General features: G+C 38.8%; 1 protein-coding gene across 1 annotated transcript in view; it reads left to right on the top strand.

Moving 5' to 3' along the window:
- The window catches only part of MYO3A (myosin IIIA), a 221,124-nt gene that overhangs the window by 49,684 nt on the left and 145,329 nt on the right, over positions 1 to 26,111 (top strand). Inside the window, exon 8 of the mRNA XM_064590361.1 lies at positions 1,773 to 1,928. Coding sequence (XP_064446431.1) covers positions 1,773 to 1,928 — 156 coding nt within the window. The remainder of the gene's footprint in view (positions 1 to 1,772; positions 1,929 to 26,111) is intronic.

Below are 26,111 nucleotides of genomic sequence, written 5' to 3'. Positions count from 1 at the left end.
TGATAGTCCATTTTGTTCCCCAGATTTCACATGAGCATCTCTTACTGGAGTACAGACTGTGCACTACAGAATATTTGATAAAGTGCAGTCAGACTTCACACATCTCCTGGGAGGATCCCTGGTAACTTTAGAGGGCTCCCCAAAATTCGTAATTGTGCCCCACGTCTGCAGTCCTTCCACACAAATCCTCCATTGAACCTGGTGACTTTGACACGTTTCACACCATTTCACCTAGCATTCTGCCCTGTGGGCTATCGCTGCATTTTGTTCCTTTTCTGCTAGTAACACCTCTTTAGATGCTTCTCTTCCCAGCGAGACAGTGAGTAACTGCAGGGCACCAAATATGCCTTACTTGTCCGTGCAACGCCGCTGTCCAGCAGAGTGCCTGGTACATACCAGCTATCTGATACACTTTTACTTAGATAAAAGAATTTCATATGTGACTATACTCAATCCATGGAGCAAGTGCTACAGATGTCAGAAATGGATGCGTTCTGTTAAACTAAATGATCATGAAGAGCACTTGTTCTTATGTTCAGATATCATCATCCTGATTCCTTAGCATATTTTACCATCCTTGAGAAATATGTTGCCGGTTAATAAATTGCCAAACCATCATCCCAGGAGGAGTAACAGTACAGATTAGAAATGCCACTGCCCAAATCAAGGCATGGACTTCTTCTTCCTCTCTCTTTTTTTTCTTTTTCTATGTCGCCAAGTGCCAGCCCACCTCTGACCAGTTGTCTCACTAGCATAGATCCTCTGAATCCCAGGGTGGGAAGGGTACTGGAAGTTGATACAGCCCAAACCATATCCAGAGCGTAAATCCTTCCCGAGCATGTGCACTGAGTGGCCATCCCGTCAGGATGTCCTCATCCCTAATAAAGGTGATCCTACCCAGTGCAGCCCATTCTAACTTTGAGAAGCCTCCCTGATGAGAAGTTCTTCCTTACGCTGCCCTGAAATCTCTTTCTCTCTTAATTCCACTAATTGATCCTGGGTTCTTTGTCTCTTGTGACCACTGAAAACTAGTCTAATCCCTCTTCCGAATATTTGAAGACAGCTGTCATGGCTGATTAAATGTCCCAGTTGTTCAAATGTCCCTTCTGCAGTGGTGTTCCAAGTGTTCTCATTAGCTTTATCCTTTCTCACGCTACTATCTCGTTGAACCTACCAAGAGGTGTGGCATGCTTTGGTGCATTTGCTCTATATAGAGACCTCCAAAAATGTCCACTGATGTGGGATTTAAACATCCCCAGCATATTAGTTTAGCAGTTTTATCACGTAGAAAGAAATAGATCAATTGAGAAGCCTTTAAAAGCATTAGGGGAGGGAAACAGAAAAGTTTGTTTTAATTTTAGATAAGCTTTCAAACTGTAATGACTTTGATGCTTCATTCTTTAGCTTGCTGGCTCATAAAGGAGCCTGCTGGGGAGACGGCATTTAATCACCACTATGCCAGCACGCTTGCTGGGGCACGAGGGAGTCATGTTTAGTCGGAAGTTGGTAAGACTACATGGCATTGCTCGCAGATGTGTCCACTTTCACAAACATGCATTTCATCATATTGCAGGTTAACATTCTTTGAGATATGCTTCTCAGGATGAACATTTGTGAGGAGCATTGCTCTCTTGTGTTACAGTAGTTTTTAGGAATAATAATAATAATGTCAAAACTCGAACCTATCTAGTCATTACATCTTTCTTTCTTTCTTTCTTTTTCTTTCTTTCTTTGTCTCTCTCTCTCTTTTTTTTTTTTTTTTGCCAGTGCAGATGCTTGACTAAAGATTATGAAAAGCGTCCAACAGTGTCAGATCTTTTAGAGCATAAATTCATCACTCAAATTGAGGGCAAAGATGTGATGTTACAAAAACAACTCATGGAATTCATCAACATTCATCAAGGCACGGGCGGCACAGAAAAGTCCAGGTAATCAAATAATATCTTCACTTGCAAAGTCCAAACATCACCTAATGACGCTGAACAATTTTATAATGCAATAGTTGTTAAGGTGAGAAAAGAACTAATTTAAATTAGTTCACTGTGATTCCGAGATAAGGGGATACTTGCATGAAAAGTGAATTGAGTTGCATCCCAATATTGGTAACATTGCTCGCAGCATTTTCTAAACAACTTCATCAGAATGAAGAATGTAAACTTCAGTAGATGATTAGTATTGGCATATATTTTCTTGTGTTTTCTGTTCTTCTGTAAAGTTAAGGTATCTTACATTTGAGATTTAAAAAGGAACATAAACCTTGAAAGACTTGGTATCATTTTTTCTGGCTAAACTGTATTCAGAAGTCATTTTAAATATCATTATTCCTACTTCCTATTTGGGTTTCTAATAATCTACTATGTATAGTTTATGTAATACTGAATATCTTTTTACTTATTATAGGTAGTATATATGTTTATTTCAGGGAATTTAGAAGATACAGAGAAGTATATAACCAAATCAATCAAGTATAACATTTTAATCTATAACCTTTTAGTATCTTATGAATGGATATACATTTTTTAAAAATTAGAATAATATTTATAGGTGTTCTGGAGCCTGCTTTTCTTTTTAAAACTTTGCAATCCCCATCACCTATTTCACCCATCCCTCCCATACTCTCTCCGTTCTGGCAACCACCAGTTTGTTCTCTGTATTTATGAGTCTGTTTGGGGTTTTTTTTTGTTTGTTTATTTGTTTTGTTTTTTAGATTCTACATATAAGTGAAATGATATGATATTTGTCTCTCTCTGTTGAATTTGTTTTACTTATCATAATACCCTCCAGGTCCATTCATGTTGTTCAAATGGCAAGATCTCTTTTTTTATAGCTGAGTAATATTCCATTTATATATATATATATATATATACATATATATATACACACCAAATTTTCTTTACCCATTTACCTTTCCATAGACACTTGGGTTGTTTACATGCCTTGACTATTGTAAATGAGGGACTATTGTAAATGAGGCCACAGGGGTGCATATACCTTTTCAAATTAGTGTTTTCATTTTCTTTGGGTAAATAGCTATTAGTGGAATTAGTGGAATTTATGGTATTACTATTTTAAATTTTTTGAGGAATCTCCATACTGTTTTGCCCAGTAGCTACACCAGCTTACATTCCCACCAGCAGTGCGTGAGTGGTCCGTTTTTTCCACATCCTCACTGACACTTATTATTTCTTGTCTTTTCGATATTAGCCATTCTGACAGGTGAGCGGTGATATCTCATTGTAGTTTTGATTTGCATTTCCCTGGTGATTAGGGATCTTGAACATCTTTTCATGCGTCTGTTAGCCATCTCTATATCTTTGGAAAAATGTCTATTCAAGTCTTCATCCCATTTTTAATCAGATTATTTGTTAGTGTTGGGTTGTATAAGTTCTTTATATATTTTGGATGTTAAATCCTTTATTGGATATATCATTTGCATATATCTTTTCCCATTCAGTAGGTTGCCTTTTCATTTTGTTGATGGTCTCCTTTGTTGTGCAAAAGCTTTTTATTTTGATGTAGTCCTGATAGTTTATTTCTGCTTTTGTTTTCCTTGCCTAAAGAAACATTTCCATAAATAATGTTGCTAAGGACAATGTCCAAGAGACTACTGCCTATGTTATCTTTTAGTTTTAATTTTCTTTTTTTTTATTCTTATGTTAATCCCCATACATTACATCATTAGTTTTAGATGAAGTGTTCCATGATTCATTGTTTGTGCATAACACCCAATGCTCCATGCAGAATGTGCCCTCCTCAATACCCACCACCAGGCTAACCCATCCTCCAACCCCCCTCCCCTCTAGAACCCTCAGTTTGTTTTTCAGAGTCCATTGTCTCTCATGGTTCGTCTACCCCTCCAATTTCCCCCGCTTCATTCTTCCCCTCCCGCTACCTTCTTCTTCTTCTTCTTTTTTTTCTTCACATATATTGCATTATTTGTTTCAGAGGTACAGATCTGAGATTTAACAGTCTTGCACAATATCTTTTAGTTTTATGGTTTCAGGTCTCACATCTAGGTCTTTAACCCATCTTGAGTTTATTTTTGTGTAAGAAAGTGGTCCAGTTTCATTCTTTTACATGTAGCTGTCCAGGTTTCCCAACACCACTGAAGAAACTTTTTTTACCCCATTGTATATTCTTGTTTCCTTTTTCATAGATTAATTGACCATATGAGAGTAGGTTTATTTCTGGGCTCTCTATCCTCTTCCATTGATCTATGTGTTGGAGCCTGCTTTTTTTCACTGAATAGTGAATATGCATGTCATTAAATCCATGTCATTCGTATCATTCTATGACAGATTTCTTTAATTGCTGCAAACATTACCTTGCATGACTATTCAATGACTGATTTAAATAATCCCCTACTATTAGATATTTAGGTTGTTACTAATTGTTTCTATCTCTAATAAGTAACACTGTAATGAACAGAGTTGCACACGAATCCCTTATTATTTCCTTAAGATAAATTCCTAGAGATAGTGCTAAGTCAAAGAGTAGTCTTGTAGTTTCAGTTTATTCTTGAGAATTCTATTAGTTTCATTTAAGGAGCATATCACTATTTAAGGGCTAAGTTAGGAGAAGTGAGTAAAAAATAGTGCATGACTTAAAAGGTGATTCTATTTGAATTCCTGTTGGGGGTTACATGCTTCATTCCTATTTTTTTAATGCCTAACTGTGTGCCAGACATTGTTAGGACTTTATATTATCTCATGTGATTTTACAACATCCCCAAGGGAAGTGTTCTAGGACACTCCATTTTTACAACTGAGAAGAACCAAAGTTTGCAGAGGCTAATTAGCTTGTACAAGGCTACACAGGTAATGAATGGCTTAGCTGGAATTCAAATCCTGATCCCTAAGTCCAGGCTTTATTCACATGAGTAAACAGAGTGATGATGGTAGACATCTCTGGAGGTAATAGGCCTTGCCTATATGAGTTTACAGCCTTGCTGGAGAGACAGAAGTCATATACCTATAGTGAGGAAACATTACGTTGTGAGTGGAATGAATTACAGAGAAGGAAGGAGGCAGGTAGTTTACAGTGAGGAGGTGGCCGTGGGCTCATACATGTCCTTCCTTCCTTCTTTGTGTGACCACAGTTCCATAGTCAGCCACAACCCCATTCTTCCCAGAGCAAGTGGACAAACAACAAGCAAACAAACAAAACGGAAATTGAAGTATACGAGCATTGTGTCAGGTGCTCAAGAACTATGTCAAGAACTATGGAGAATTTGAGATTTTACCTTATTTGCAAGCTAATAAGTTGACCTGCCTGTTTCAAGCATATTGGAAGAAGATAGGAGACTAAAGGATCAGAGAAAAGGGCCTTACTATTCTTGTTAAGCCAGCAACATGAGTCTTATATTCATGTTGGTTATTCTTGCCCCACAAGTCCTAGTGTTGATGTGGAATGGCCTAGATGGATGGGTGTACACAGTGGGTTTGCCACATAGTGTAGGAACCCTGAGCTTAGGAAACTCTGGTCTTTGAAAAGGGAAGGGCTAGCGAACCTGCCCAAACTTTGTCCTGGAGCAGACATTATCTTTACTATTCTGTTCAGCAAACAAAACTTCCATCTGTCCTGGAGAGAGACATTATCTCTAACTTCCAAAACCATTTGCTATACAAGTATCCTTGAAAATATAGTCTGGAAAAAAAGCTAATATAAGACATACAGAAATGAGAGGGACCTATGGATAATTGTCTCCCAACATTCAAGCACCATAAGAATGGTTGAATTACACAATATTTAGATTCTAAGTCTGTTGCTCTAAGTTCAGAGATCAAAATAAAGAAAAAAATTATTGAAAACAATTCTATATTGGGCACTGCATTAGGCTCAACACTTGTGTTTCTGAGTCACAAAATTGATTCTTGTTTCTCTTTTTAAGAATTCAGAATATGTTTTCAATATGAGAACTTCTGTTTCATTCAGTTGTGGAAAATTTTCAGTCATTATTCCATTAAATATTGATCTTCTCTTATTCTTTTTATTTTCTACTTCTAAGAGATAAATATTGCAATGCCCCAATATAGCTTATGTGTCTTATATTTTCTCTTTTATGTTTGTCATTTCTTTATCAATCTTTGCTGTATTTTGGGTTTCTTCAAAATTGTTTCTCAATTCACTAATTCTTAGAATAGGATTAGTCTAGATTTACCCTGCATACTTATTTTTCATGCTGATATTTCTGTCAACAGCTGTATTTTTCATTTCTACAATTTCTTACTTTTTGTAAACATTCTTTATTCATGTCTGACTTTATATCTGGCTATTCCTATCTGGCTAATTTATTTTTTTCTTTTTTTGTGACTGTAATTCTTTTCTTTTTCTCTGTAGACTCTTTAATAGTCATTTTTTGATTTGCATTTCAACCAGGGTGAATTGTCCTAATTATTGAGTTTGTTTGTTTCCTTGATATTTTGGTGTTCTACTGAGGTTTAGAATTTTGGTTTGTTCTCCCACCTGGAACGGGAGGGGTTTTGCTCTACTTTTTCTTTTCTTCTGCATTCTCTTCTCCTATTTTGGAAGTTTTGCCTTTGCCATAATCTGGCTTCAGGAGTCTTTCTGCCCCATAGGACTTTGAGGATATTGCAGATCTGGCCATGGAGCCAATAGGAAGTAGACCCCGTGTCTGTGCTTGGTCTTGCCATCGCAGGTACTTGGCTCCATAAAAGGAAGAAGATGCAGAATTTTTTCAATGTTCTCTTCCAGGTAAGAGGCACCCCTCTCCACATTCAGCTACATTCTCTCTACCCAGTCTAGGTCAGGGCCTTCATTGTGACTGGGGCATTTCATTTCCTTTACTGTTCAGTCTCTTCTGCCTTTTTCTAGTCCTGGACTTTGTGTCAGCCTATGGTTTCTGCCCTCTTACCCAGGGTGTATCTGACCTGTTAGGTCCACTGTCATGTTCATCTTGTTTTGGAGAATGTCTTTGTCTTTTTAATTCAACTTAAAAATATTTTGAAAAATATTTTATATTTCACACGTGTATATTTGGAGGGGGTGGGAGTAGAGTTTGAATCATTAATGCACGACACCCTTTTGACCACAGATCTTAGTCCCATGTCATAGGAGGAGGAAATATTTTCCTGCTCTCAGCACTCTTATACTAGTTCCAAAGTGTGAAACATATTCAGGCAAAAGAAAAGACGTTATGGGGTGCCACTTGCAACACCTTGGGAAAAAGTAGTCTTCAAGATCAGGCAGAATTATTTGATTTGGTACAGTTCCCAACACTGGTAAAGTTAATCCAAAATCTGACTGTACTAAATCAACATAGCTAACTCAAACCTGACATTTTTTTGTATGTGATATTAACTTATGAAATTGAATTGATGTGTGTATTTGGTTGGATAATTTTTTAAAAATCATAATTCAGTTTTAAAGAAGACTGTCCTATGATAAATTGAATACAAACTGAGTACTTTAAATTTCCCAATAACGGTAAGGGGGCAGTGTTAGAAGGCACTGTGGGATGGATACAGGAACTTTCTTTTTTAAGTCAGGCTTGAATATAACAAGTCACTCTCATAACTTACTCAACTACTCTGAGGAATTGAGATGCATATGCATGCAGTAACTGCTTCTATGACAAACTCTCAAACCATGGAAATACATTTTCCCCAGGAGTTAAATTGATAATGTTACAGTGAAGGCTGAATCAGTAAGAACTTTAAATTATAAAATATTTTAAAAGAAAAGTTTGGCTCAGGTGCCTGGGTGACTCAGTCGGTTAAGCATCTGCATTTGGCTCAGGTCATGATCCCAGGGTGCTGGGATCGAGTCCTGCGTTGGGCTCCCTGCTCCACAGGGAGTCTGCTTCCCCCTCTGCCCCTCTTCCTACTCATTCTCTCAATCTCTCTCTCTCAAATAATAAATAAATAAAATCTTTTAAAAAAAAAAAAGTTTGGCTCTTGAATCCAGTATTGTAAAGTATTCAGTTGCCTGATTTAATGGGAATAGATAAAAGTCATTTGTAATTGAAATGTATTATTCAGCTTTCTTGACTAAAAACAACACAAGCCAATTTAAGAAGAAAAGCAATTGAGTGAAAAATACTGGATGGCTCAGAGAACTGAGAGGAAGGCAGAGAGCCAGGCTTAGACCTGAAGCAAAGGAAGCCTCAAATAGCCTTCCCCAAGAGCTGCCTGCTAAGAAACCACCATTGACACCCACCCTCCCCGCCCCAAGTCCTGTAGCAACACTGGTTTCTGGAATGCCACAACCACTTCAAAATACTTGTAAACTGACCTTGAGCTTTGTCACTCCCTCAAGACTCTAAATTCCATAGAAGACCATTTGGTTCCCCTTGCTTAGCTCACAGGTCCATGTTGTAGGTGAAAAAAATGCAGTGAGAAACACTTGCTTCTCCCTTACTTCCGGTATCTTTGTGAGGCAGAATCCTTTCTTGCAACCATCTTGGAATTTCTTCCCACAAAGGAAGAATATTTTGAGATACTAAGCAATGAATTATGGAATATGAAAACAGGGTCCTGAAATTCTTTCTTTTATATATCTTGAATATTTACCTAAAGTGTTATTTAAGGTATGATTTGCATTCCTTCTAAATAAAGGAAAAACCTAGCCCAGTACCTAGTTGAATGATAAATCCCAAATTAGGATTTCATTTTGTGGGGTACCTGGGTGGCTTAGTCGGTTGAGCTTCCAACTCTTGGCTTTGGCTCAGGTCATGATCTCATGGGTTATGATCTCATGGGTCCTGGGATCGAGCCCCACATCAGGTTCCATGCTCAGTGGGGAGTCTGCTTTAAAGATTCTCTCCCCATTTGCTAGCTATAAATCAATCAGTCAGTCTTTTTTAAAAATTTCATTTTGTGGTTGTTATATTATAACATATTACCTTTAAAATTTTCTTTTGCTTTATATACAAAGCAAAATAACTTTAATATTTTACTTGATACCCTCAATATGCTAGTGGTGATTAACTTTAATGTAGGTAAATTATGTTTTGCATATAATTTTATAGAAGCAAGAATTTAGTAACTCAGACATAGTTATTTCTTAGGCCAAAAATATTGGCTGTATTTGTGGTGCTCTTACAATCACCCCACTTGTCCCAGCGTATATGGTTTTCAAACCAGGATATAAGACAACTTTGAGACATACATGAAAGGATTAACAAATGAGAGACAAACTAAATTATCCAACCTTTCAGGACTGAAAGCCTGGTTCAAGCTGTCAATTCTTTATTTAGGTATAAAACTTTATGTCATATAAATTCAGTTGAATGGGATTTTGGTTTTACAAAAAAAAGAAAAAAAGGAAAGAAAAAAATGAGAAAAATCGGTAGGAGGTAATAATAGGGTTTTTTCAGTGTGATACAATGCATGATTCTATTTTATTCTCTATTTTCTGGGCATGATAATTTTTCTCTAATGGCTGTAACTATGTCTTTGTGAGAATTATTCACTCTTTGGAATGTTTACTCATTTCCCTTAATATGTGGGACTTTTAAAATGCTTATCCTGGCTGCTCTTATAATAACCATTCTTTTTGATTCCCATCTTCACATGAACATTTCAAAGACACTTCAGACTGAACATGTCCAGAATTGAATTTATGCTGTCCCACCCAAAATTAGTTATTTGGTCCCTTTCTTATTAATGGCACCATCACTCAATTCCTTATGCCAACCAGAAACCTAGGGATTATCTTGACATATTCTTCTTTCCTACTTTCTGTTTTTAGTCCAGAGCATGACTAAATTTCTTATGCCCACATTCAACCCAACACCAATGGTGATATAATCCTTGCTACCATGAAAATCATGGATTGAGATAATCCCGATGTCTCAGTATTTATTGAGGCCATTGTATAAAGACCTGGATCACATGCTACCACAGGGGGCTGATGGCTAAAGCATAGATCATCTGTGCACCTGGGGGCTTACTTTTAATAAAAAGGATAAGGCAAGCCTGTAAATAACCATTTTACAGAGTAAGAAGTTCCAGTCCCATGAAAGGAATACAAATAGTATCCTATGAGAGTTAGAAGAAGCGGAAAATGTTTACAGTAACAGGGACAGGAAGGCTTATCCAGGAGGCGGCCTTTGAATCAGCACTGGGATAAACAGGACTTGATCATGTGTGAAAATAGAGTTACTACCTGATGAGCATTATTTCTAGAAAGAACAGCCTGGGCAAAATCATGAAAGCCAGGAGAAAGGCAATACTCACAGAAAGGCAAGCGTTTAATCAAAGCTGTAAGGGGAAAACTTAAGAAATATGGTTGGAGATATCCACAGAGAGCCGACCACAGAGATTGAGAGCGTTGATAGTCAGACAAGAGGTCTGACCAGTGCTCTTGACAGCCTACCCTGGGGATGCCCCTAGGCCACCTGTGTCCTGCTGTGCACCATCCCTTCATTGGTCCTAAAAGGTAAACTATGGATACACCAAGACAGACTATGGCACTACTTTTGGATGCATTTTGCTTGTCCCCAGTATTTCTTCTTAACTTAAAGCTATTATATATATTTTTTTAAGTGAAAGAAGTTGGTCTCCATCATGTTTAATGATCAAGATATTAGTGGCTAGTGTTTGGTTATTTGGAGATGACAAATCTATTGATATATCTATTTCTGTGTATTTGTGGGATGTTTTAATTGTTTGGTGTGTGTCTGTGTGCACATGCTCATATTCTAAGTAAATGTTATTTTGGAAAATTGCAGTTTTATCTTGGCCAAAATAAGGGGTAAAGGAATTGTCTATATGAATCTGAGAGAAAAATTCTCGTGAAGGCACTAGCTGGTGACAGGGTCTTGTCCAAGATAGGGAACTGAGAAAAACGACAGGTGGAGCTGGGGGACTATAGTCAGGGCCCATCTAGGGCCAGGAAATTTAGAAAAGAAATGATAACTTATCCTCCCCCCAAAAAATATTTCCTTATGCCTTTCTTTACTACTTCCTCTTCCAGACAAGCTCCCGAATAAGAGTTAAATAGCTTCAGCTAAGCATGGTCCCCTGAAGGAATTTCATAAGGAACAGGTTATTGAATAAGCATCCCCTGGGGAAGACCATTAGGAGTATTTCTGCTTTTAAGTCATAATAAATAAAGGAATTCAAATAAACAGGAAGAAGTTGTTAAAATGTCCTAACAAGGTGTAAATAATTCCTAGGAATAAGTTACATTGATGTTTCAGAATAAAATGCTTTACAAACAGTAAAAAACTACCAAGGAAAGGGAAAAAAAAAAAAAACAACCGTCAATCAAGGGGGGATAAAAGACTTGTTCACGGTCATTTTCTCTCCTATCATGCAGAAGAGCTGGGGCCAGAACCAATTTGTCCTAACACCTCTTTCAGTTCCTGTCTGTATCATGCTGCATGCCCCTTTTTTTTCCTCCAGAGCATAGTCATACCAAAATAGACTGTTATTACCGGAAGGGAACTTCTCTTCTGGTTCCTTATTTGAGAGACCAGAAAACTGAAGCCCAGAGAAACTCAGTCCTGCCAATTCAATAGCCAGCTCATGGTCAGCGCAGGGCTGTAGCTCAAATCCCGTGATTTTCAGCACTCTTACTAGTTTCTGTATCCCTCACCAGAAGTAGAAATTGGCATTCACAAAACTGGCAATACGAAGAATTTCTCTTGGACTTTTGGGGGCTGCTTTGTATGATTTACTCATAATGGGCATTTCGCTTTCACCAATTTCTTTGAGATCCTGCAGTTGGAGTTTACTGAGTAGCGTATTCAAGGGTCAAGAAATCTTTGCTCACATTTCCCTAGACTTCTTTGTTTTAATTAAGAGGGTAGAGTATAGGGGCGCCTGGGTGGCTCAGTCGTTAAGAGTCTGCCTTTGGCTCAGGTCGTGATCCCAGGGTCCTGGGATCGAGCCCCGCATCGGGCTCCCTGCTCAGCGGGAAGCCTGCTTCTCCCTCTCTCACTCCCCCTGCTTTCATTCCCTCTCTTGCTGTGTCTCTCTCTGTTGAATAAATAAATAAAATATTAAAAAAAAAAAAAGAGGGTAGAGTATAGAAATAAGTAAGTCTAAAATGGCGGTCTAATTGACAGCATCTTTGAAGTATTTGGGATATAGTCATGTACTAACTTGATTTTAGTGACTGCTTGACAAGAGTTGATGATTATCAACATCGTGATCTTTTCATTTCTCTTGGAAAGAGTCCCTCATCTCGGTGATGAGTTTAAGGATTTGCATTTGTTATTAGTAAGTAGGTTGTCCGTGAGTGCCAACAAAATTGCATCCATTTATAAAACACTTTGTCCCATTTCTCTGGTAATTACTACTTGAAGTTATACCACACTCCAAGACTTCTAGCATGCTATTTTTCAGTCATTAGTTTCATTGAGGTCTGAAAGGACAAGTTCTCAGTGGCTCCCAGCATGTCACTGATGACAGTATGTGGGCCTGTGACAACCAACGTGTCCATCTCCTTCCCCCCCCACCCCCGACCCTGGTCATCAGGCCACTTGCTATGCATTTTCATTCCTCTCTGTTCGGGCTCATGCAGTGTTCTCTCCTTGAAATCTCCCCCTCTTCATTCTCTCCTTGAAAATATACTTCAAAACCATATCTCCAAAAGTCAGTTGAGTACTTTTGAGATGCCTTTCCCCAAAGCCCCAAGCGTGTATTTACATTTTCTGTCCTCTGTGGTCATGCAACCCTTTGTTCTTGCTTCAACGTCAGACAGACTTAGATTCAAGTCCTCATCCTTCCGTGAACTAGTCCTGCCATGTATAGTTTTGTGACTCTGGGCAAATTACTGAACCTCTCTTAGACCCAGTTAATCCTTGTTTATGAAATGGGAATACAAAGGATACCTACCCCATAAAGCTGTGAGGATAAATGTAATAATGCCTAAAAAGCATGGGCATAGTACCTAGCACAGTGTAAGTTATCACCATCACTTAATGGTACTTAGATACAATATATTTTGTGAATCTCAATCATCTTTGTATCTCCAGTGCTGAATCCAGGACTTTGCATTCAGTCAGTACTCAATAAATATACAGTTGACCCTTGAACAATATGAGGTTAAGGGAGGCAACCTCCTGTGCAGTTGAAAATCCAAGTATAATTTTGACTCCCCAAAGACTGAACTAATAACCCACCGTTGACCAGAAGCCTTACTGAGAACATAAACAATTAACACATTTTGCATGTTTTATGTATAATATACTGTATTTTTACAATAAAGTAATCTAGGAAGAAGAAAATGTTATTAAGAAAATCATAAGGAAAAAATAAATTTATAGTACTGTACTGTATTTCTTGCAAAAAATCAAGGGTTAACTACATATAATCTTTTTCTTTAAGATTTTATTTATTTATTTATTTGTCAGAGAGAGAGAGAGAGCACAAGCAGGAGGAGTGGCAGGCAGAGGGTTTAGAAGCAGGCTCCCTGCTGAGCAAGGAGCCCCATGGGATTATGACCTGAACCCAAGGCAGATGCTTAACCAAAGGAGCCACGCAGGGGTCCCAACTGTATATAATCTTGATTTGAAGAGTTTGGGTTGAGATCTGGAATGGAAAGCCCTCATCTGGCTTTATATATTTAATGGACACAATTAATAGTGCATTTAACTATTTATTACTTAACTGTAAAAAAAAAAATGGAGAACCAACATGAAAGATTTTTCTTGAGAGAAGGGTTTTTAATTTTTTTCTACAGAGAACTTCTTTTTATAGTTCTCTTGCTGGGTTAGGGGCAGACACAAAAAGAGGACTTGGAAAAAAATAATAAAATCTACATGAACATCTCATTTGTTTCTAAAATCATCTCTATGAAATTGTGTGTTATGGGTCACAGTCCTTCTTTTAGGATAACACCATCGAGGCACAGCGATCTCTTGCAGAGCTAGGACTGGAAGTTCTCACTTTCATCTCTGTGTTGTTTCTTGAAATTCAGTTACTCATTCATCAAGAGAATCTAACCAATACCCTGAGGGTAAATCCTGTGTTTTAGAGGTGCTTTAACAGTGGAAGTTACAGATAGAATGGATTTGGGTATGCCAGTGTCTTAGTATAACCAACACACGAGGTTCTACAGCGTTGAAGCTGGCTCTTGCGAGAGAATATTGCATTTTCTGTTTGAAGCCCCAGTTCAAAAGGCTCAAGCTCTCATTATCACTCTGGTTTTACCAGTTTTGCCAACACAGTTATTCACATGCTCCCACTTAATCTTTGCCAGTCTCACTCCATTACTTTTCTCAGATGGGAGCCATTGGAACCTTTTGCTTTGAAACATGTTTTGATGGTCTCTGCTTCTTAATTCTTTTGAAGGAATAATGAATATGAATACTGGTTTATTTGTAAAAGTGACCCTTACTTATTATTTAACAACCTAATAAATACATAAAAATATGAAGAAGTTTTAGGAATTCACCTGAAACCACAGCACCCAGAGGGGGGGCAAAAAAAAAAAAGACCCAGCATAAACATTTGATGAACACAATTCCAGATTTCTTTCTGTATGTGTGTGAGAGCAAGAGAGATAGGAAGTTTTTACAAATACAGAATTTTCCTATAAATACTACTTTTATTGAAATTTTTATTGATATAAATTTAGATGCATTTGTAGGAAATAATACAGAGAGACCCATGTACCATCTACCCAATCTCCCTCAATGGTTACATTTCACAAAACTGTGTAAATACTGTTTTAAGTATTTTACCCAAATTTAACAGGTAAAAGAGAAACTTAGGGCAAAAAGGAAGAAATTATTGAAAGTGAGATAAATGTTTATCTTTCTTCACCTCAAGACTTTTTGGCTTTTGGTAAAGTTAAAAGGTTAGATTCATTTTGATTCTACTGTAGACAATATCTACTACCTCCTTGCTCTGAAGAATGAAGTTAGCACAGTTACACTTCCTCCCATCTCCTTGATTTCCACATCCTGAACTTGTTACACTATTCTTTTATGTAATCAATGCTTCACATTTGTAGTATGTCTATAAGCCTAATTTCTAGGGCTGTTTAATCTTTTTTCTGTAATTAAGTTGATTCAGTGCTCACCGCAAGTCTTTTTTTACTATACACTCCCTTTTCTGAGTGCCTTATTTTAATTATTTTCTTGGGTAGCTAAACTGTGTCATCTCATAGTTATTTCCAGAAAGCCTCAAACCCTAAATTCTTGCCTCCTTGAGCTCGAAGCTCAGTTTAGTTAGGTGAAATAGACTTCGGCTAGCATTTTCTTTTCCTCAAAACATTGCAAACACTGTTCCACTCTGTCTTGGGCAGTGTGTATTGCTGTTGTGAGAACTAAGGCAATGAGCCTCCTCCCTTTGTTCATGGCTGGTTCTTTCGCAGGATGTCTGCTGGTGGTCTGCAACTTCGCCAAGCTGTGTCTTAGCGACCATCCTTCCAGATCCATTTTACTTACACCTTGCGATATGCGGGAGTTAGCTCACACTGCCTCACGAGAGCCAATTGAATCTTTGTTCTTTTCTCTTCCTTTAATGTACTTAACCCATGTACCTTACCCTATCTGTGAATTCAGTCATGTTTATTCCATGTCTTTTCTTCTGTCATGATTTTTCCTCCATTCCTTTTCTGATCACAGCCAACTCAGTTTTTACCTCTTTCTGTTGTCTTCTAATCTGTTTATTAAAGCTTCATACCGTCTCTTTCAAGAGAAAAAAATTCTTCAGATATTTCCTTCTTTTGAGAAGATCATATAAGAAACCTCTTTGAAGGATGGAGAACTTCTATCCGAACTTTTTCTGCAGTTCTTTCCTGTGGTATATGTTCTTCATCTGCCTTTTGCTTATAATCAGTCCTTAACTACTCCTCTTCCTCCTCTTTTTTCCACCCCCCTTTGGTTAGAAGTATGTATGGTGATGAATGTCTTCTCAAGTAGGACTAGAAATAGCTGTGTGCTAGCCCAAAAAAATAAGTGGGAATGGAGGAAGGATGATTTGAGAAGTCTTCAGTTTGGATTAGGTTGATTCTCTTGAATACCCTTCCACCAAATTTGTATTTTCTTTGCCTTCTCCCCTCAGTTTTGAACCTTTAAGAAGTCACTGTACAAGGCCACTGACCGGTACAGGCCCAGGGGGCACCATTCATACCGTCGTCGCTATAATGACAGTCTTTCTGTGTCATGATGTATCTAGCGTATCGACTGCTGCTCCTTCCCTTCTCCCTTCACCCGGCCTTCCCCTGGCCACTCCTTTACTGGACGAGTAGATGATAGGTCACTCTCCCCTGGTCTTCTCCCACCCTCTTCCTTTCTTGAATGTGAACCGGGTCTCATCAGGACTTTTCCCCACTTCCCACAATGAACCACTCATGCCCCTGGAACTGACAGCTCCAAGCAAAGGCTCATTGAATCTGCCTCTCAGGGCAGTGCACTTTCTTTTAGAAAAGTCTCTTTTCTAGAAATAACCATGTGATGACACAATTTAGCTACCCAAGAGAATAATTAAAATAAAGAACTCAGAAAAGGGGAGGCCTGAGGAGTTATGTGTTGGTTCTCAGCTTCCTTTCTCATTTTAATACAGATTTCGCAGTATTTGACAGTTATGACTGTGGTTTGGGACGATGGCCATTTCTGTTTTTCATTAAAGAAAGACACTTTTCAACTTTTCATCCTTTTTGTTGTTCAGTGAGTTGTCAGGGAAGGGAACATTTACTTTCCTCTGTGATCTTTAATTTGCAGTGACTCTGGCCGAGCTTCTTGATAAAATAGGACAGGGTGTGGATTACAGGTTGCCACAGTTTTTGGATGCTTCTTGTTGGCAAGTCTGTGTTGTACACCCTTGAGCCCCAGCATTTTCTGTGACGTCCTCAGTTAATAGAAGATGGCTGAAGTAAGCCTATGACATTTTTAAGCCCAGGCCTTATACCCTGGCAGTGTGTTCTTCATGTCTCTTGGAACACTCTCTGAGAGCCCAGAACTGCCATGAAGGAAGTGTGACTAACCGTGGTCACCCTGCTGGAGAGAGACACATGTCAGCCAATCTGATCAACAATCCTGGTTGAGCCCAGCCTCCTAGTGCCAACTATATGAGTGACGCTATCTTGGCTCCTCCAGACCAGCCTACCCACCAGGGGAATAGCACTGAATGACCTAAATTGATGCCACATGGAGCAGAAGAATTTCCCACCTGTGAGTCCTGTGTGAATCCCTGACCCACAAAATCATGAGATATAATAAAATGGTTGTACAAAGCTGCAGAGTTTGGGGATAATTTGTTACACAGCAGTGAATAACCAGAATGAGAGGATATGAATCTTATTAAAATCACCAATATTCATAGTATCTATGTGGCTTAAAACCCTTTGTTGGCTTAGGTAACAAGTCCCACACTGAGTGTAAGGAGATTTGGACATGTCTGGGCAACCAGTGAGGGGAGTCTGTTCACATAGGTGGAGGGCACCCAGGCCTTCTGGGAAAGGAACTGCAACTGTGCCCACTTCAGTGAGCCAGGCATTTCTAGTAGGTAGTGGGTTGGCCCAGCAGGAGTCTTTCTGCCAAGGGTCATAGAATCTTCTGCGAGATGACTGATACTAAGGGAAAGAGCACAAGTTTGACCCAATAACAAAACCCTAGTGGTTAGAAGGAGCCACAACTCTGAATACAAGTATGGCTGTTAACAAAAGCCATCCCAAGGCCCGCCCAGCCACATGGGTGCATATCTGTGACCTAAGGAAGGGCGAGGTTATGAGTGGAAACTGAAAGAGGTGCTTCACTCAACCTATAAATGGGGTACAAGAAACAACGTGCCCTGTCTCAGTCAGCATGTAACACAAAGGGAAAAGACCCATCGTTTCCACTTCCCGAAGGACTCTTGGGTGACTGGAACAGCAGAAGTGTGGTGGCCATGCCTGATGGGCTGAGTAGCCACACAGCAGGAAGTATCTGAGTATCCACCCAGAGGATCATCAGCAGAGGAGTCACCTACCTGGTGCAGCACTGGAGACAATGCTTTTCCTGCTGAACAATGCCGAACCACGCCCAGCCTAGCTGGCAAGGACCCCACATGCTGAGGAACAGCAAGAGCTCTGAGGGACCAACAGGGTGTCAGCCACTGTCTGCCTGGTAAAGTGGGAAGGAGACCGATATTCGGCTAAGCAAGAGCTGAGTAACGGTGATGTCTAGCTGAAGCAGACTTGTCCATGAGCTATTGTGAGCCATACTTATGGGGACTTTCTAATACAACAAGAGTCCTCCATTAGCATGTGATGGCAACAAACCAGCCAAATAGGATCGCTTTTGTTATGACCCCTGTTGTACCCCTAAGTGATATGGGGTGGCCCAGGCTAGACAAATCCAGGAGGCACCATTCATTTCGTAGTTTACGTGAATGCTATCACCCTGGAACCCCGAGATACAACATTCATGGTGTCCTCTAGAGTTGTGCAATGTGAACTGTGGCTCAGGAGCCTGGAAAAATTCTGAGCACATTTGTTCTACAACCCAAAATATCTGTGATATTAGCTGTGTACACATGATGTTAGCACAAGCAGAGAACTGGATAGAGTAAAAAGCTCTCCCTGGTTTCTGTGGTTCATTGTTTATTATCAGGGTCCTGATTTAGCCTGAAAAATGTTGTCCTCCTCAGTACTTTCACATAAAGTTGCTTTCACATAAAAATGTTTTCAGCAAATACATACGAGGATGAAATCCTCTGATATTTCCTTGAAGTTCGGGTGAACTAATTTATGTCATTTTCTTGATATCTTCAGCTTCAGTTAATGGAAGATCATTTTTCATTAGAGTTTAGTATTAAAATATGCTAATTATAGTATATATGTAATTTATAGGGAAATTTAAGTTTTATCAGATATTAGGACCACTTTACAAATTCTGAAAGCTTGTATCAGATTCCCAAATTCCTGTAATGTTAATTTGGCAGTGATATTCTAGAAATCATTATTTTAATGATAGCATTACCCATTTTTAGATATATTAAACTGATTCAAACCCTTACTTGTTTTAAAAATATTTATACTTTTTCTTATAATTTTATAATTATTTAAAGAGTTTCCTGAAAATGATTGCATTTGATTGCATGGGGTAAAATGGTATGAATCCAACAAGTGCGTGTACTTAAATAAAGCAAAATATGACACATTTTTCTAAAAAGAACAAAATTTCCTGAAAAATTCTGTTCTGTCTTTCATTCAAAGGCATTAGCCTTTAAAAAATTTTTTATTCTAGAGGGGAAAAAATAACCTTTTTGTTTTGATTGTCTTTTGATTGTCAAGAGCCTTGACCTGCATTTTAAAGATTGCAAGAAATACTGCAATATTATTTATTTGTTTTTTTCCCTTCAAATTAGCAATGGCCTATGATATGAATGCATCCATTTTTGGTATTGTAGCCATAAAGAAAAGATGCATTTGCATAGAATTGCATTAACTGTTGAATTCTGCAGTGTCTCACAGGAGGCAGGACACCCAGTGTGGATGATACTCATTTTTTTGCAGCAGAGCAGGATGCACAGGGTGAGTGGAAGGCAGACCTCCCATTTTCCCTGAGTGTCTTCACATTTTTAGTCCTCTAAATATATTTTTGCCATCATGTCAAAGGCAGTAATAAGACGATTGAGCATAACTTACTGGAAAATTTTGTGCTTTAAATGAGCTAAAACTTTTAACCATCTTTTTGCTGGGTAAGAGGAGAGAAATATTTTTTAAGGATAGAAGTCAAGGTTTAGAGCGCAATATTTCAGTCTTTGAGTAGAATTTAAAATGACATGCCCCTCATTCCTCACTGCCAAGCATGTAAAGCTTTATCTCTGGCTGTTCAGCTGCTCTAATCTTGTTTGCTTCCCCATTTAGTTTTGTAATCTCTGCAAAAAAAAAAAAAAAGCTGTATTTAACAGATTTTTTTTTTAGTTTTGGAAGATCATGATTCACTTTGAAGTTAGATTTTTATACATTTATATAAATACAGCTGGGTTTTGTTTTTGGCTTTTTTTTTTTTTTTAGGGAAAAATCTGAAGTCAAAATGCTTAAGGTTTTTTCAAAAAGAAGAAAGAAAGGGAAATAGATAATACTTAACTATGACAATTCCAGTCTTGGGAATAGAAATTGAAATGGAATACTATTATGCCATGGTTGATTCTGGATATTACTGTACCACAAGTTCCTCAAAAAAATTATCTTTATCAATACTCATCTGTCTATCTATCTAAACATTACCTGGGCAGCCCAGCCTAAAATGTGGGTGTTGTTCATGGTCTATGAATGATAGCAAAATTCCCCTATATTTATTCAAATAGGTGGAGGACGGTCATGAATTCTGTTTGGGGGATGTTAAATTTGACTTGCCAGTGAAACATAAAAGTAAAGCTACTAAGTAAGTAGCTGGATAGAGGAGTCTGGACTTCAGGGAGGAAGTCCATGTTAGAAATGTTTTTTTTTTGTCATTTGCTTATAGAGCAAATGCCATGGCACTGGGTGAGGTCACTTAATGTGTGTATTTAGAAAGAGAAGTGAAAGGGACCTAGGCCAGAGCTCTGGGAGACACCAACATTTAGGAACCCGGCAGAGGGAGAGGAGACTGAGGGAGTGTGGTCTGTCGCAAGCCACATGAACCAAGTGTTTCAAGGAGAGAATGGTCCACTCTGCCAAATAGTGCTGAAAATTCAAGAAAAATAGAGCGACACTGAGTTTGGACACAGGAAGTTCTTCAGTGACCCTGATAAGAGCCATCTAAGCAGAGTGGGTGGAGGGAAGCCCCCACTGGGAGAGGTTAAGGAGAGAGGTGTCGTGAGGAAGAAGAGCTAGGGAATAGGGACTACTTTTTCAAGAAGCTCAGCTGTAAAAGGAGATAAGGCGCAGCCACTGGGAGGCATGGAGCATCAAAGGAGAGATGTTGAAAGCTGGGAGCTGGTAGAGCAGATTGATAGGCTGACAGGGAGAGGTTGACAATGCAGATAGGCTGACAGGGAGAGGTTGACAATGCAGATGGGATGCAGAGAGAGTGGATGAGCTGGCCTTTGCTCAGAGTAGAGACACTTCAATCCATTCCAACCAGAGAGAAGACTGAGAGAAAAAGTTAATTTGTTTAAAATATAGGTATATAGAAAAAAAACTAAAAGGAAACACCAAAATGTTAACCATGGTTATCTCTTGATGATGGAGCTATAGGTGATTTTTTTTTCTTATACCTTTTGACATTTTTCAATTTTTTAAACAATGTAGTTTATTTTTATACTTGGGGAAAAATGGTTATAATAAAAATAATCAAACACTTTCTAGTGACCCTTCATGCCATCATTTTTTGACCAGGCAAACTACACAAAACTCCCCGGCCATGTTTGTTCGTAACCAGATTAATTTTCTATAATGGTGTTTGCCCTATGGATACTTACTGTGGCATTGGTAACTCTGACTATGGAAGGAACCGTGCCTCTCCATCTTTGCCACAAAAGTCTACTTACAGAAACTGGCTCTTCTCTACTCTCTTGTTTATAAGCTAAGAGTGAGGAGAAGAAAGAGGTAAGGAGCCTTTGGGAGATGGACAATAGCCACAAATATTCTTGCAAACTCAGAAATCAGTCTTATTTCAACATCTAAAAACAGGTCACTCTATCTAAAATAATAGACATCGCAGAGAAGTCACATTCACAGCAGAAACAGACAAGATTTCCCACTAGGAACATTTTTCTTCAGCCTCCAGATATCTGATTCCTTCTTAAGAGCACACAGGTTCCCTTTCACCCTGCCCAGGACCACCTAACAGAGATTACCAGGTAGTATGTGTTACTTAAAACTTGCTAATTGCCTTAATAAAATTAGTCCTTTTAATAGGTGAGATTGTGCCTATTGTCCAACTCATAAAAGATCATATACTTTTTCTTTTTTTTTTAAGATTTTATTTACTTGAGAAAGAGCAAGTGAGAGAGAGAGGGCATGAGCAGGGGAGAGGGGCAGATGGAGAGGGAGAAGCAGACTCCCCACTGAGCAAGGAGCCCAATGTGGGGCTCAATCCCAGGACCCTGGGATCATGACCTGAGCCTAAGGCAGACGCTTAACTGACTGAGCCACCCAGGCTTTTCTTGATGCAGTTGCTTCGTAGTTATAAATCAAAATCTATACTAGAACATAACCTCCTTTTTCTTTTATTCTGTTTATGAATAGGTAATGCATGCATATTGAAATAGTGCAAAAGAGTAGACAGTGAAAAATAGTCTCCTCACTTATGTCCCTTCCCAAAGGCAACCAATATATCCAGTGTTTTATGTGGATTTCTAGAGATCTCTTTATATGCAAGCAAATAACTACAGCATTAATGGAAAATTTACAAGGCTCTTAAACATCATTTTAACATTATCACTTAAAACATCAAGGATGCTTATAACGTTAGAAGCCACTGAAAAATAGTAGTCAGGGGGAATTTAATATCTTTCTGAAATAAAAGTGTGAGTGACTGGAGAAAAGATTCACTTTATAAAACCTTGATCCCCATACCTCTTTCATGGACACATTAATTATATTAAATGATATGCTTCACGTGTTCTGCAACTAGCTTGTGAGTTTTAATATAATACTAAGCACTTCATGGTTTAATTTTTTTAAATAGTGTCACTCTCAGTCATCAAGCATACATTAATCTTTAATACGTTTATTTTTTTTTATAGACTGTCTACCTTTAGACCCACTGATCATTAGTAGTATCTGCTGTCCCTCTCTTCTAGACCCTTCTTTTTGCCCCAGATCTCTTGCCTAACAGAGAGTCAGCAAGCTATGGCTTACAGGCCAAATGTGGCCTGTATCCTAGTTTGTAAATGAAATTTTTTTAGAACACAGTCATGCCTATTTGTTCATGTATTATCCCTATGGCTGCTTTCACACTGTAATAAGGCTGAGTAGTTGTGATGCAGGTCAGATGACCTTCAAAGCTGAAAATATTTACTTATCTGTTTTTTTACAGAGAAAAGTTGCCAATCCCTATTCTAGAGTATGGAATCTTGGTCATGGTAATGAGTGGGCAAATAGCAGTAGAGAAAAGAAAAATCAAGAAGTGATTGTTAAATGTGTCAATAATGAAATGATCATGATACAGAGTATTATATCACAACATGCAAATTATACACAACATCCTTGGGTGTTCATTTATTTCATATGCTTCAGTCCCCACGCAGAGAAAGTAGTAGAGAGATTTGGAATAGCAGGGAGAATATAGTAGGGAGATTCAGTGCAGAGATTTGAAATAAACTAAGGAAGACGCTTACGTCGGTAGAGATTTTTATCTGTTTTCATATATCACTTTTCCAACTTCATCCTTCCTTCTAGCATTGCCCCAGATTTTGTGAACAAGTGTGTATCTGTACAGTCCAGATGAAAGCACGTCTTTACAAAATCATATGTGAGAGAGGAAGAGCTCTGTGAATGAAAACGGCAATTAGAAATGTCCTGGATGCTGGGTGACTCTGACATCTGTCATTCCAGTCATGGCCAGAGTTGGCCTGCTGATCTGGCTGGCCAGGCTGGTGTGTGCACCTTTCCCCACCATCGTTTCAGAACTTCATCCTCGGCCAAAGGGGCGCAAGTGCACGTGAATAAAAACTGGTCTTCCAAGGCATACCAGTGACAGCCTCCACTCCCATTGGTACCGCCAGTTGAGACTTAGGTACTGGAATTTAAAGATGGATAAGGAAACTAAAACAAAGCCATTGATTAGATTTATGTTTGACGAAGGATTTCTGTACTACCCCGGGTGGCTCCTGAATCACCTTAGAAGATAGGGCTTGATATTTACAAGAGAATATTTTACCAAAGTAAGAGCAAATAAAGCTGTTGCATTACAATAGTACAACTGAAGAGTAAGGATAAAAAATTTTAACATCAGGCAGTGATAGTGGTTTCTTCTTTCCATGTGTAGAACTGAAAGGCAAGTGAAGCTGTAAGAAGCACCCTAAGGGAATTTGTGACCTTTGACAACCAGAGAGAAAATATTTATAGTCTGAAACTATGTCTCTCCAGTATGACAGAGTAAATGAAAAATATAATCTGTTTAACAAGCTGTACTTTTCACAAAAGGACAAAAATCTTATGGAAGTATTCTGACTTTGCTTTTTCCAAGTCTTGCAGAAATAAAATATCTAATAAAGTAACAAGAATGGAAACCAGTTCTATAAAATGAAGGCAAAAGGAAAATGTTAGAAGTGTAAAATTATCTTGAAGTGTGTGTGTGTGTGTGTGTGTGCGCGCATATATACTTTGATCATTTCAATTGTTTATAACCAGAGAAAAAAAGAATAAAATTTCTTTGGCTCCACAGTCAATGAACATTTAGTAAAGCAAACTATTCATTCCTTTATCCAAGAAACATATTTTGAGAACCTACCATTTGCAAGAATCTTGTCTAGGAGTAAGGGGTAAATCAGTCAACAGATTAAAAAACAAAAAACCAAACTGAAATAAAAAACCTACTGTGGAGCTTACATATCAAAGGGAAAACAGACAAAAAATAAAATAAATCAGTAAACGATGTAGTATGTTAGATGGCGGTGTGTGCTGGAGGAAGTATAGAGAAAGGGAAGGAAGGTTGCGAGTCCTTGCAGGGTTGGGGGGAAGTGGATCTGCAGGTGGAGGAAGACTCTGGAGGCTTCTGAGGCAGGAGTGTGCCAGGTGTTGGAGGCCTGCCAGGACGGGAGCAGGGGACAGTCTTAGGAGACAAGGTCTGACACAGCGGGGGAGGGTTGGGTGGGTTTACATGGGACCTTTCTCTGGGTGACATGGGGCCATTGGAGGACACTGACCAGAGAGTGACCTATCTGGCTTACATTCTAAAAAGGTCACTCTCACTATTTGTAAAAATCCAAGTAAAAATAATGGGGGCTTGAAGATCAAGGGAGTAGGAGTGGAGGTTTTACCTTAGAAATAGACATTTGAGGTCTGATTAAATACCCTCTCTGTTGAGGAGTTAGCAGGAGAGCAGAATATTGTTCAGTTATAAGAAATGCCCCCCCACCTTTTTTGCCCAGTATCAAGTCAGCAACCCTGGGCAACATTTCTAAGCTGTGCTTACATGGTTTTCTGTAGCTTTCATGACATCCATTTTTTTTTCCCTGCCTTTCTTACTGTTCCCAACCTCCATCAACGGGCCATCCTCTCCTCAGTGGAGATGAAGAGAAATGGAGACCCAACAAATTTTGAGAAGAAAACAGTGTAATCTGGTGATGACGTGGATTTAGGAGATGAGAGAGAGGCAGATTTCTGGTGTGCGCAGCTAATCAGAAATCCTGGAGGAATTCTAGGCTTTGTGACGAAAGAGCGTGCTTTGCTTTTTGGACATTTGGAATTTGAATGCATTGAAGACGTCTGTGTTTCTCAACAATCATGCCCTTCCCAACCTAGTTTCCTCAACCTCTGGCCTCTCCCACACTAACACTCTGCATTCTAGCTGCGGCAGATCATCACTGTCCTGGGGCACATGCCCTGCATTGCCCATTCACACGTGCTGCTCCCGCAGACTTGACCACCCACCAGTCACCACCGCACATACAAATACTCTTCCACAGGTCATCGAATCCTGCTCCTACTCAAATAGCAAGACTGAATGCTAAATCTACGGAACACCATTCCCCATTCACCAGAAGGGAGTTACTGCCTTCTTGCTATTTCTATAACATTTAATTTTTACATCGGTTTTGGCACTTGCCGTATGCCTTGGGTTGTTTTAAATGTTTTTATAGCTTCCACTTGATTGAAACTCATTGAAGTAGGGTCTGGATTCCTTTTCACCTACAGTAACCCCTCAACACTTAGGACAATGCCTTACACATAGCAGGGTCTCAATAAATATAGGTTGGATTGAATTGCACAGTTAGATTTTTATTAAAATGACACTGATGTAAGAAGATTCTAAAGAAAATGCCCTTCTGGAATCAGTAGCTATCCCTTTCTATAAGTATGGTTTTTTTTAACTACCAAAAACTTTTTGCCTTACAATTCTTTTTTTTTTTTTAAGATTTTATTTATTTATTTGAGAGAGAGAATGAGATAGAGAGCATGAGAGGGGGGAGGGTCAGAGAGAGAGGCAGACTCCCCGCTGAGCGGGGAGCCCGACGTGGGACTTGATCCCGGGACTCCAGGATCATGACCTGAGCCGAAGGCAGTCACTTAACCAACTGAGCCACCCAGGCACCCTTGCCTTACAATTCTACTAT

This window comes from Mirounga angustirostris, unplaced genomic scaffold (assembly GCF_029215605.1).
Source record: "Mirounga angustirostris isolate CCGP_5_RB_7025 unplaced genomic scaffold, mMirAng1.0.hap1 SCAF_5, whole genome shotgun sequence".
Lineage (NCBI taxonomy): Eukaryota > Metazoa > Chordata > Mammalia > Carnivora > Phocidae > Mirounga > Mirounga angustirostris.
The sequence above is the reverse complement of the archived record's forward strand: the minus strand, read 5'-3'. Positions and strand labels throughout refer to the sequence as shown.